General features: G+C 32.7%; 1 protein-coding gene and 1 long non-coding RNA gene across 6 annotated transcripts in view; both read right to left on the bottom strand.

Moving 5' to 3' along the window:
• Positions 1-14,401, bottom strand: part of LOC127715641 (uncharacterized) — a 97,637-nt gene that overhangs the window by 50,653 nt on the left and 32,583 nt on the right. For 2 of the 5 annotated variants that reach the window (XM_052221764.1, XM_052221765.1), the window contains exon 13: positions 13,809-13,931. In XM_052221764.1, the coding sequence (XP_052077724.1) occupies positions 13,809-13,931 (123 nt within the window). Of the gene's footprint in view, positions 1-2,689; positions 7,371-9,798; positions 9,907-10,369; positions 10,406-12,915; positions 12,961-13,808; positions 13,932-14,401 lie in introns of those variants that run through there. The other 3 variants (XR_007988516.1, XM_052221766.1, XM_052221767.1) reach the window with 3 other exon arrangements.
• The window catches only part of LOC127715693 (uncharacterized), a 97,127-nt gene that overhangs the window by 55,653 nt on the left and 27,073 nt on the right, over positions 1-14,401 (bottom strand). The window lies entirely within an intron of this gene.

Here is a 14,401-nt window from a genome sequence, read left to right as displayed (position 1 = left end):
TGGTTGTGAAATATGGGGTTTTCATAAGGGAGCTGATATAGAAACGCTTCATTTGTATTATTTAAAAAGAATTTTGAAAGTGAGAAAAGGAACTGTAAATCATATGGTGTATTTTGAACTTGGGCGTTTACCATTGTATGTAAATAGATATGTAAGAATGGTACATTATTGGTTGAAGTTATTAGAATCTAATAATTGTATATTGAAGAGTATTTATGAAGATATTTACGAATCTAGTTTTGTTAAACCGAATGATAAACTCAACTGGAGTTGTAAGATAAGAGACATACTAAACAGGTATGGATTTAAGGATATATGGTTAGCACAAAGTGTTGGAAATAGTCAATTATTTTTGTATGAATTTAAAAAAAGAATTGTTGATAATTATATAGCTGAAGGCTTGTCATTTTTTGAAAATATTTCAAAATGTAATTTGTATCAATATATACATGATGGACATACTTTGCAATTTTATTTGAATCGACCATTGAACAGTTTATTCCAGTCATATGTAACTAGATATAGAATCAATTCACATTCACTTAATGTAGAAACAGGAAGATACTTTAATATTTCCAGAAATGAGCGTGTTTGTACTATGTGTGATAAGAAAGTAATCGAAGACGAATATCATTTTATATTAGAGTGTGATAATATGTAAATGTCAGAAGTAAATATATTAAGATATATTATTATAGAAACCCATCTACTTTCAAACTAGTTGAGTTATTATCTGTAAGAAATATTAAGGAGTTAAATAATCTGGGTAAATACCTTTATGAGGCAGAGAAAATTCGTAACACTTGATTTTTGTTATGTACCTTTATTACCAATGTAAATTGTATGCCAAACTCCGCTATATGTTAGAAATTGTTTATGACATTAATACTGTATATGTATATGTAAAATGTATAATTTGTGTATCTGTTTAATCATATGAGCTGTATTTGCTTACGGAATAAAGTATTATTATATCGAATTTTATGTTTTGTAAATCTACTCACTAGTATCATTGTAAAATATGTCATTTCAAAAGGCCCTTGACTCCAGAATGAAAGATGATAGCTGCTGGTGTAATGGAGGTATATTGATATAAAGCGGTGTTTTACTATACATGTACTTCTTTACATGGTAAGATGACAAAATGAATTGACCAAAAGCAGACAATAATTAAATTGCAGTGGAAGCTTTACATGTTTTGAAAAGTCTTTTCAATTTCACAGTAAAACTAAAGTTATAATAAATTAAAATCATTTGAAACATATAGATAGTTTGTCCCCATAGATAGTCTAGCGGATAGCATTAAAAGAAAACTACCAATAGATCAGAGATTATAGGTTTTGTGTTTTTTATGGTTTTCTTTTCAAAGTAAAAACTAAAAGATTAATCAGAATATGTATATATATATAGGTGGCACATTCTCTTCAGACATTATCATGGTTTTCTAATTCAAGACATGCATGAAATATTTGCCACTGGACATTAAGCAACCAGTAATCAATCAACCAATTCATGACGAAATAGATCAATTTCCCCAAGAAAGTTAATAAAATTACCAAATGGCCTGAATTTCCCTTCACAATAATTCATAGTACACACTTTTTTTTTTGTGTACAAAGTAGTTGCATGGATGATAAATTATTACAATTTTAAGATAGCCCTGTACTCTAATCAAGGTATAAAGAACCATATTTGTTACTCTTTATTTAGATGAAAAAAAACTTGCAATTGTCAAAAACATCTTTTAGATCCATAGATTTTAATAGCAGGATATGTAAAATTCAACGTGAAAACTAATTACAAACTATTTAATTGAATTTGGAATACAGCATTTTATTTCAAAATAGCTAGTGGCAATTTTTGTTTTCATATCTTGATTACGATACAATGAAATCTTACCCTTGTGGTCATTCATGCGTAGTTACTTAGTACACGGAACAAGTATGTACTATGAAAATTAGAAGGCAAATTCAAGCAATATGATTGGACGAGAATTTGTATGTGCTAACTACGGATTAAAGGAGAATAACATTTAGCGTCACTGATGAGTCTTAAGTAGACGAAACGCGCGTCTGGCGTATTAAATTATAATCCTGGTACCTTTGATAACTATTAATACACAACATTAATTAACTTGTTGGAGTAATTATAATATCAACCCCAAAGCAAATTCTATTATAAGTGTTTGGACCCCAACCGTAGTTTTTAGCAAAATATAATACTACAGTGGCGAAACATCACAATTCGTTTTTAATCTACTAGGTGGTTATATTCTGTACATGTACAATGTGAATTATATAAGTTTTATCTATATGAAAAAAAGATGGATGTGGTATGATTGCCAATGAGACAACTTTCCACCAGAGTCCAAATGATGTAGAAGTTAACAATTATAAGACACCCTGTACGGCCTTAAACAATGAGCAAAACAATATAGCTTACATTTCGGGGGGGGGGGGGGGGGATAGGGGGGTAGGGGGGAAGGGTAGTTTTAAAAGTTGTGCATCTTGTATTATAACTATAAGCAAAACACATCAATAAACTCAGATGTCTTTCCGATGTGATATTAAATTCGTTTACAACCTTATAAGTTTTTGACAAAATAAAGAATTGACGTGAAAGAACAAACTAATTAGCAAAAGGCATTTCACACAATCCTGTTTAACTTTTTTACAAATGATAAGGCGAATAAAACTTGATAAACTTTTATTTAAAACATGATAAGTTCCAGGATTTAACACAATGTAAAATCTTTCGCATCGAATGTGTGGTTTCTAGTATACAGAAACTAGTTCGATACATTGGATTACTATAGAATATGGTTTAACTTTTGTTTTAAATCAAAGCATTGGTGTATCTTTTGATAGATGACAGGACTGTACTTGTTTTTGAATGGATCAACTAATGCATGTCTGTTGAAGTAGAATTATTAACTGTAATAATACACAAAAGTAAATGACTAACACGGTTCTAGGTTCATGTGTTAAAATAAATTTACTATGGACATCAGGGCCAATAACTCTGAAATGTGTTGTCCGATTTCAGGAAATTTCAGGATATATAGATAGATAACCACATACTGATCATTTTATTTTTATTTTAGTTATGTCCTTACTGTTTTGGGTTTCGAGATTTAAGCAAAAACTACAGATTTGATGATCGTTTGAAGAAGACAATACAATATGAATGCCAAGTTTCAAAACATTTAGCTATGTGGTTTCAGAGTTTATAACATGGTTTACGACGGACGATATGATGGCTTTATCTAACATGGTACTTAAGGGACAAGTGAGCTTATTAACCAGTGCCAAAACAATTTTGGATTCCTGCCATTCCTGGCTAAATATGCCTTGCTTTTTTATTTTATCACTATTTTTTTGTCCGAAACGAGAAAATTTATCCAGAAGATTATCGGGAAATAAAAAATATATTGTAAGAATTGAAAAATACAGATGAACGATACAAGAGGAAGATAACATGTTGATCTCCAAATTAATACAACATCCTTTCTTTTCGTCTACATTTATTTTAATTTTTTTTGGGGTAATCATTTGCTGTCTTATTGGTGAAAACCACACTACTTGAATGTATGGAGTAATAAAAATGAAAAAAAAGTCAACGCAAACAAAACCAAAGTTTCTTAACTGTCATTGCCTTGAAGACATTTGGAAAACTCAACTCATCTTAATATTGACATCTTCACCCTGTATACACTCAATATATCCCGCTGTAAATATCCCGCTTTTTAAAGCGGGCAATATATATAGTGACTGGGGAATCCGTTCGTCTGTTCGTTCGTTCTTCTATCCCATTTTTGTATCCGCAACTGTTAACCGCTTTGCACAATTCTGTAAAAGAGAGGCGAAAGATACCAAAGGGACATTCAAACTCATAGGTCGAAAATAAAGCCATGGCTAAAAAAGAAAAAGACCAACAGACAAACAACAGTACACAAAACACAACATAGAAAAACTGAAGAATGAGCAACACGAACCCCACAAAACACTGGGGGTTATCTCATGTGCTCCAGAAGGGTAAGCAGATCCTTCTCCACATGTGGTACCCGTCGTGTTGCTCATGTTAGTACAAACCCGGTAATAAATCTAATTTGGCAGGTCACATACGGGGAAACGGGGACGGGATTTTAGTTACGACATTTGGAACATATCCGCTATCATCTGTGAAACGGATATTCCATAACGGTCAACTCGTGATGGCGTCCGTAAAATTTACGAAGGGATGATTTCAACTTCACCACTTGGAACTCTTGGTTTAATAGCTTCCTTGTGAGCAGCAAAACGTTTAAAGAACCTTATTCACTTGATATACTTTTGCACCTCCTGTTATCCTATATCATAATTTCCTCTGAAGATTTCTGGGGTTAACTTTGGGATAACAAGGACATGGAATTTGTCATAGATGCAAACTATGGTACCTAAACACCTAATCATAATTGAATGACTTTCACAGAATGTTTATCATATAATGTCATTGTATACATTATTTTGTTTCTGTTGGTCAGATTTATTTCTTGGGTTTCCCTAACCAATGCACGAACTTTCCCATGATTGCTTTATTCTGGCGTATCCATTTTATAACAACAACAGCTCCTAAATTCCTTATTACAATTTATTGAAACTTTCTCATAATCTTAAACATATAATGCTATTTTGCACCTTCTATTTTGCTTTTTGATTAGAATGATTTTTTTTTGTTTCACTTACCAAAGCATGGACTTTGCCTTTGCTTTATTTTGGGGTTCCAATTTTTTATTCGTAACACCTCCTAAACACCCTGTTACAATTTATTGAAACTTTATTTCATAATTTTAACCATGAAATGCTATTGCACACCTCCTATTTGGTGTCTTCCTGGTTGTTCCCACTTTTAAGAACTACAGGTAAAAAAGGAATGAAAGTATGTGGGACAATCGGGAAGATGTTTGTGGGACAATTGGGCAGTTTAAATGTTGAACAGTCGGGAATTGTTTTGATAATAATCTATTTGTGTATCAATTAATTACATTTAATTATTAAATTTTAAGTAATCATGGAGAACAGTTGATATTCATATATATAATTAATTTTGTGATATGTTGTTATACCACTGTTCAAATTAAGATAAATATAATACAAACACTAAATATATTCTAACTTCATAGAAGATAAAATAGGTTCCAATAACATAAATTGTAAAATGAACAAATATATAATTGAAATTTTTTTGAAGTATCAAGTAATTTAATATTTACATTTGTGAAATGGATGTCAACTACTAATATGCTCATGCAATAATTAGTTTTGATTTGATATTGCAAACAAACAACAATTACATTGTTCATTTAAGAACATTTCACATAATAGATAATGTGGGACAATCAAAACTCTAAAATGTCAACTAGTGGGACTATCGGGAATAAACCTATTTTGATTTTTATTAATACAATTTGGTCTTTCTTTAACAATTATCATCTTTACAAGAGGCGGGTATCATTTTATGAGCTCTGCTCGCTGTACCTCTAGTTTAGAAATAATTTAACACAAAGGAAAGTATCTCCATCCTTCACACATCTGATTTCTTGTTTGGATTAAGCAATAATGTTTGGCCTTATCGGTTATATCAGCTCCTCACTGTTTGTTTTTTAAGTTTTGGATTTTCCATTATTTTGCCATTTAGCATCGCTGAATAATGCACCAATGTTGTAGTAAACTTTGTAACGATTAATGTCATTACAGCATAGAATATCATAAGTAGATATTTTGTACAAGATAGTCTATCTTCCCAGCAGAAAGGATTTGAAAATTCAGCAATATGCACAATGGTGGGTTCGAAATTGAAACATTTAAAGGAAGTATGAACTATATACTTTGTCAATTAAAGAAACTTTGTGAGCACGCTCACATACCCCACGCCCCCACATTGTCACCGGACAAACAAAGGCTCATAACTCATGCAAAAGAAAACTGACAAGGATTTCTTGTTGATATGCACATCTGCATACTATGTCCTTATTATCTATAAAGTTTCATGAAATTCTGTTGTGTGGTTTCAGAGGAGTTGTGATGACAAGAACAGGACTGACGGACGGACAGACAGACGGACGGGTCAAAAACATTATACCCGACGCACAAATTACGTGGGGTATAATTAATTAGATATTTTGGTAATTTTGGTGTCAATTGCAATTTTAGAGTGTTGGGATCACTGTAAAATCCTTGATTAAAGTTTCTTTTGAATAATAAACACATATATAAAATTTCAATAGAAGAGCATATTTAACCTGTTGCCCAGATCAGAAGTACCTGTTTTAGTACTACCAAATTTCCTGGAACGTATCTCCATCCTCCATACGTCTGATTCCTTGTTTGGATTAAATAATATTGTTTGGCCTTATCGGTTATGTGGGAGGATAGACCATTCTTATACAAAATATCTACTTATAATATTTTATATTGTTATAACATTAATATGCAATTAAATAATGTTGAACATTTTTAGCACAAGTCAGGATACGGTACAGTTTTGACAGGAAATGACTGTCACGACAAAATAGCTATGGATGCTTCAAATTGCAGAACGTACCATAGAGTGCATTGGGTATATGAATTAGTGAGTGTATTCTTGTAATGGCTAAAAATCTGCACTTATCAGACGAGACAAAACGGTGTTCTTTTGGTAGGAATTGGAATATAACAACAATAGTATAATACTATAGTCAATAAATCCAATGCACATATTTTTACGAATTACAAAAGGTTCAGAAAGCAAACTGATTTTCACTTACGAATTTAATGATTCCTTTTATAACTTGATTTGGTTGTAAAAGCATTGACCGAAGCACACTTTGTACGAAGCGCAGAAGCAGTGTTTGAAATGAGAAAATCGAACAATCATATCTGATAATTATTCTCTTCTGATGAATAATCCATTATGCACATTGAAATCCACCTGCCATTACAATGCTATTTTTTCCAATTTACTCTTGATATCTCATTTTCCACTTTGACTGATATTGCTGTTTTGGTAGTTGTCCATGTTGAATTGCCTTTCGATTCAGAATCTATTTTCGTTCCCTTGTATCCATTTGGTTCAACTTCTTTCCCCTGTGCAGCGCCTTTCGCTAGAATTGGACCATCAGTGTGTAAAATCAAGGCCGGCCATACCACAAAGTCGATGAGTGGCCCTTGTTTGGTATATACTGTAAACATGTTTTTATCAATCGGTCCACCTTCCAGTTGGTCATAAACAAGAACCATGGATGGCGCTTTGATTACCATGCTCCAGCATAGTTCTGTGCAGCGTTCCACAAATTTGATGACGTGGTTTTTCGAACCTGTTTTTTTGTAGTGTTCAATCTGTCGTATAGTTTCCTACAATGAATTTGTGTACATATACTGTCTTATGAAAAGGATAATTGATTATTAATTCTATTAAATCACACACACAAAAAACACCAATTTACTCAAAAGAATAAAGATAAAATACTATCATAAAATTATCTTAACCTCAAAGAGATTGAATTTTGATACAATTGTAGCATTTGCAAGTTACAAGATACAAGATACAGATATTTATCTAATAAAAATATACAGGCCCCAAATTTGGTTAAAACGATTTTGCTTGTATTTGTACTGTATTTGAAAGAGCAATTAATGAATGTTTTGTAAGATTTCTATGTTAATCGACAACTACTGTGCTTTGTTCTTCAATGCAAAAAAGTAGCATAATCGACATAAAACAACTCAAACTGATTTTGCTGTTTTGGCAGTTGTTAACTATTTCTAAATTTATCGACGGAGAATTAAAAAAAAGTTGTGTTATAAATCATTTTAGTACTCAAACTCTAACTACTGAACTGATGATACCCTATTAGATTAGCGAGCTACCAACAGCGGTATCGACCTGTGCTAAAAATGCTAAAGAAGAAACTTTAGGGCGCCGAAGTGCTTATCAGGATTTATCTTGAGAAGGAACAATGAAAATCCCAACGATCTAACTTGATAAGATTTCTGCCATGAATTAATACACAATACACCTCGTTTCCCCAGTAGTTTTACAACTGAAAAAGCAAGAAGCACGTAAGCAAAACTCTAAATGAAGAATTAGATTTTTTGGTATATTTATATTTAGGATAAAATCAATACGTCTAATCGCATAACCTAAGGTTTATAAATATATTCATATCTGGACTTGTCTCATCGTCCGACAGTAAAACCCTTTGTAAAAGAGAAGCGAAAGATAACAATTAAACATTCAAACTTAAAGTATAGTACACAAAACACAACATAGAAAACTAAAGACTGAACAACACGAACCCCACCAAAACTAGGGGTGATTTCAGGAGCTGCGAAAGGGTAAGCAGATCCTGCTCCTAATGTGGCACCCGTCGTGTTGCTCATGTAAGTACAAACCGATTTCAACTTCACCACTTGGAACTCTTGGTTTAATAGCCTCCTTGTGAGCAGAAACCCTCTATCAAGGAAATCATGATAGGAAATACTATCCCTGGAATATCGTATCAACTGGGAGATAGATACTCCGTATGCAAGCGCTGCTGGAATGTTGCTACATAGAAACGGAAAGTTCACAATTGGGAAGCTGAAATCATTTCTTTCGTCGTAAAGTTTTGTTCTCAACCGACCCTCATTTTCAATTTCTAGATGCAAGACAAGATATGAGACAGACTTAACCGTATCCGTTGTATCCTTTATCTCAAGTTCGATGGGATATATGCGTTCAACATAGTCACCAACTTTTGAATTATTTAGTGAGAGAACATCATCTATATAGCGGAAAGTGAAATTAAAGGATACTGCTAACTTGTTTTTTTTCTTTCTAAGAAGTTCCTGTATGAAATCAGCGCCTTATATGAATAAAGAAACAAGTCGACAAGAAATCAAGCATCTTGGTAATGTCAGTTTCAGAGAATTTTTTGTTTGAATCAGAGTGTTTTTTTACAAAGTAGGATTTATCCATCCCAAAGACAACTTGAAGGTACTTGTATCTACGTTGTGAATTGTGCGTCGATTGGGCTGTGCGGAATATATAAATACACAGTCACGGCCGGTCAGAATAGGGTTGATAAATCCGATGCCTCGTCTCGGGTAAGTGCCATTCCCTTTGCACGTGGAAGACCCTTGCAATTCCTTATTGTGGGCTTCATAGTGACCCTGTTAGTAGGCAAAATTTCTGCCCCTTTCCAGTATACTTTCATTTTTAATGGCAGTCCAAAATTACCATATTCAATCCAGGTAGACCTGCTTGGCAGAATAAATCTATCGTTTAATTATTAATTTGTTTTTGTCCTGAATATACATGTACGTGAACCATAGGCCTCTTGACGTGAAGAAATTGAGCAACAAACAATAGATTGATATATAATAGGTAGTCATCTTTAATAACAGAATTCAAGAACTAAAGGATACTTGTACTGCTTACTTCTTTTCCTTCTTCCGAAGAATTTCCTGTATAAAGACAGCTTCATATGAATAAAGGAACAAGTCGGCAAGAAGAAGAACACAGTTGGTTACCAAGGGAATGCCTATTGTTTGTTGAAAACACGTCCTCCAAATGTTACAAATACATGATAATCTAGAAATCAAGCATCTTGATACTGTCAGTTTCAGAAAATGTTTTGTTTGAATCAGAGATATTTTTTTACGAAGGGCGATTAATCACTCAATAAGACGAGATAATAAAAAACTGAAGTCAACCATTAAGTTGACTGATCATTCCAGATATTGTTATTCAAATCTCATAGAATTTAGTATTACAATTAGATAATTTGTGTGTGTTTACCTGTTTAACATATTCTAATAATTTCTTATCATACTTTCTTCGTTCATGGACAATATCAACCAACTCCTCCATACATTTCTGTATAACAAGCAGCCTTGCAACATCTCCCTATGATAAGTAAATTGCTTTATGTTATATCAAATGATATATTAAGAAAGTATACACATTTTGCTGCTAGTTAGACATGTGCAACTTAATGTAATGATATCAAGTAATATATTTTTACTTTTCGATCAATTTGGATCAAGATCAAATACCACAACGATTCATAATGCAGAAAATTAAATTGTTAAAATATCAAAACTTAAATGGGGACAAACTTATTTTTTGTTTCAAACCACTGGTTCTATATTTTTCTTGAAATTTATTTTAAAAAAGCAAACATAACATGCAATGTTTTCGCAGATTATTTTTTTTTATAGTACTTAATTATTTTTTATTCGAAGGTTTCCAATGATGGTAAACCAATGACAAATGTTTGGCACACAGTAATTTACAGTTACTACCTCTGTAAAAGAGAGACGAAGGATACCAAAGAAATAATCCAAAATTTATGAAAAGACCAACATACCCCATTGTTCCTAGGATTTAGTACCATTGTAGCAGCCTGTAAAAATGATTGAAGTTCTACTGTTATACGTATACCTTGGCATGAACATTTATTCCATGGATTCAAGGACAACACAAAAAAGACAAAGAGACAAACAACAGTCAAAGTTGACCGTCAATGGATTTGGCAGTTATTTGTAGGTCCTTTTTGATTTAATAGCTCTTTACCCGTTCCGGTATTTATACATCTGTGGCTCTCAAATATTAGGCTTTGGGCGTTCCTGATTAAAGGAAATCCAGATCAGATTCGGACATATGAAATTCATACAGTGTTGTTTTCATTTTTCACAGAACTTGATCAATTCCGCTGCTGGTGGCCTGTCATATTTTTCAAGTAAATTGTTTTGTTATAAACTAGGCCGTTTGTTTTCTCATTTGAATTGTTTCACATTTTTCATGTCGAGGCCTTTATAAGTTACTATACGGTGTGGGTTTCTTGAAGGCCGTACGGTTGCCTTTAATTGCATACATCCACTTCATTCTAATTTTGGTGGATATTTGTCTCATTGTCAATCATACAATTGTACCACATTTCCCGATTTTTTCTGTCTCCGAGTGTATCGTCAGCTAAGTATTCAGTACAACGGTACTGACATGACTTGTAAACAAACCTTTTCTAAATTGTCCGTTTATAACTTTATATATTATTAAGAAACTGAGGTTTCAGCTTCCTCAGAAGAGTTGACCTTAGATGGATTCGGCTATTATTTTTGAGTCCTTTTTGATGAAATAGCTCTACAACTGTTTCGGTTACTATACATATTAAGCTTTCAAATATTCGGCTTATATCATTCGTGGTAAAGGTAAATCCAGAAAAGCGCTCTAGACGCATTAAATTCATACAGTGTTGTTTTCATTTTCAACCACCCAACCAAAGACTGCCCGACATGGACCAAACTAGAAGTATAGAGACGGTACCCATTTATCTGCGTCAGATGCGCGGTTTGACAATTAATGTTAAAACAGTTTATACCGGTTTGTCAATGCAATAGAATGATAATTTCTTCGGGATTAAGTACGAGCGATAGCGTTATCATTCCCTTTAAAAATTACAATAGTGTAAATTGGTCAAGGCTCAGAAATATAAAATCTCCAGAAACATAAAATGCATTTAGCTTTTATATATCTAGTGGATGCTAGGCCTTAAAACCTTTTATATTACACAGGTTTGTCTGTACTCAGAATAGTATTTGAGGTGTGAAAACAGCTATGTTTGTCCATTTGTTATGATGAACCTTAACGGTACCAATTTTATTGCGCCGGTAACTTCAACTTATTTGAATTTTTTTGTTTGTTTCAAAATTCAACTTTTAGTCAATTTCATTGTTAAATACAAACTATTTCTAGCTGATATAAGAGAGGTGAAAGATACCAAAGGCACATTCAAACTCATAAGTTAAATAATAAACTGACAACGCCATGGCCAAAAAAAAGAAAAAGACCAGTAGACAAACTAGACTACACAAAACAAAACACAACATAGAAAACACAAGACTGAGCAACACGAAACCCACCAAAAACCAGGTGTGATCTCGTTTGCACTGGAAGGGTAAGCAGATCCTGCTCCACATGTGTCATCTGTGCTGCTCATATATGTACAAGCCCGGTAATAAGGTATAAATGTGGTTCGGGGCAGTTATAACTGATTTATAGAAACTCTTTGTTTTGAACTGTAAATAGACCTAAATAATAAGATAATCCCTTAATAAGAACAGGATTTACATCCATTCTTCACAATTAAGAAACATCAAATCCTACATTTGCATTCTAGATTTGCTATATTCTAAGTTGATTTATCGGCATGCTCACACAATACATTGCAAAATATTTAATCGTAATTTTACCTTTCAACAGATAAAAAAAAAACATTCTGAGTGAGGACTTACATGGAAGTGAACGTACTGGTATAATAACATTAACGGTACCAATTTTACTGCACCAGATGCGCATATCGACAAGTAAAGTCACGTCATTGATACTTGAGGCTATGATACATTTAACATGTAATTGAAAGTCAATATCCAATACAAACGTTAATGAATTTATAAAACAAAATAGAACCAAACGTAAAGCCATACCAGGAAAAGGCATGTATGTACTTAGGTGAAATTAGGAAAATATAGAATTTAAAATTGATATTACAAGTCAGAAGAGCATTAATTAAGGAACAAAATAAGCTAACAATATTGATAGGTTATGGGACTCCTTTTTGAGATATTTGATTTTTAAAATATGGCGGGAAAAGGCTGACTCGGGTTTTTACCTTATACTTAGCATTGGTATTATTTGGGAGTCAAATCGTAAGAAAAAAAATCTAGAATCTGCTTATTTGTTTAGCTATTGAAGTCTTATATGAAAAGAAAAGTGGGTGTTATTGGGTAAAATATTTTACCCTATATCGTAGGAAAAAACCCAAAAATTCCTAAACCTAAACCTAAGTACATCTTTAAGATGATTTCCAAAATGTTATAACATCAAGTGTAAGTTTATTAACATAGATATATTTACCTTTTTATCAACCTTTTCTTCTTTTACCATTTTGTTAAACATGGTCTATAACATAAAAATGCACATATACATATTAAGACAAAATTCTTGAAAAATTAAAGAACCTTTGTGAGAACGCTCACATGCCCTAAGCCTCCACATTGACTGTGGGCAAAGAAAATCTCACTAGGTTCCTAAGCTCAAAGACTCATAACTCCTACGAAAGTCAACTGATTATAATTTCTTGTGGATATGCACATCTACAGATTTTGTCCTTATTATCTACAAAGATTCAGGAGATTCTGTTGTGTGGCTTCAGAGAAGTAGCGATGACAAACTGTTGCAGTAGTTTATTTCATCCGAAATTTTAAGTTCAAAGGGGCATATTTCCTAGAAAAAAAAATTGAATCATAATTTCCTGTCGATATGCACATCTACATAGTATGTCATTATTATCTACAAAGTTTCATAAAATTCTGTTGTGTAGTTTCAGAGGAGTTGCGATGACAAACCGTTGCAGTAGTATATTTAGACCAATAAGTGCAAAGGGGCATAACTCCTAGAAACAAAATTGAACTATAATTTCCTGTCGATATGATAGCGTCCGTTAAAATTACGAAGGATAACCTCAAGTTTTCCATTTGAAACAGTTCATGCAATAGTTTCCTTGCAGAAACCCTTTATCAAGGTAGTCGGGATAGGAAATTAAGCCCTGGACAATCGTACAAACTGAACATACATACTCGATATTTTGCCGTTGCGGGAATGTTACTTCATAGTAAATTCAAAATTAAAATCGACCCACATTGTCAATTTCTATGTGTTAGTAAAGATATAAGGTTGACTGAACTGTATCTATTGTATATTTTATTTCAAGTTTATTTGGTTCATTGCAATCAAGTCAAGTAACTTACTGTTTGTGCTGCTTCCACTAATTGATCGGGTCGATGATGCAAACAGCATGCAATATCCCATGTATGTTTTTTAATGTCCACCATCTGTATCTTTTCAATATTTACGCATGTGCTATAACATTTCTGTAAAATGAACCATCTTTGAGTACATTTGGAATTGTTTTTATTTATAGATTGAACGAAAATCTGCAAAAGATTACTCCGTACCAGCAAGGGATGCTTATGAAAAGATGGAAATCAATAAAAAAAAAATAAAAACAAAACAATTGTCGTCGGTTATCGGCTAGGTAACGTAAGTAAATTGAAAGGTAAACACTATGAAATTTAGTGAGTGGGGTTGTGTCATCATTATATGGGACATAATCACTTTTATTGTCTAGAGTATATACAAATCTTCGTCCATTGAACGTGTTTAAATTTTCCTTGAAAAATTTCATAGTACATACTTTTTTGTGTTCAAAGTAACTGCATTAGTGTCCACAACGACATTATATTGGATTGCAATGTATTGGGATCACGGTATTTATAACATTATTGTTTTACTTTTTCAAATGAGCTTGTCTTTTAAATACATGTTTTTAAACAAAAGATTT

This window comes from Mytilus californianus, unplaced genomic scaffold (assembly GCF_021869535.1).
Source record: "Mytilus californianus isolate M0D057914Y unplaced genomic scaffold, xbMytCali1.0.p SCAF_9, whole genome shotgun sequence".
In the NCBI taxonomy this organism is placed as follows: domain Eukaryota; kingdom Metazoa; phylum Mollusca; class Bivalvia; order Mytilida; family Mytilidae; genus Mytilus; species Mytilus californianus.
This window is presented reverse-complemented; position numbering and strand designations above follow the sequence as displayed.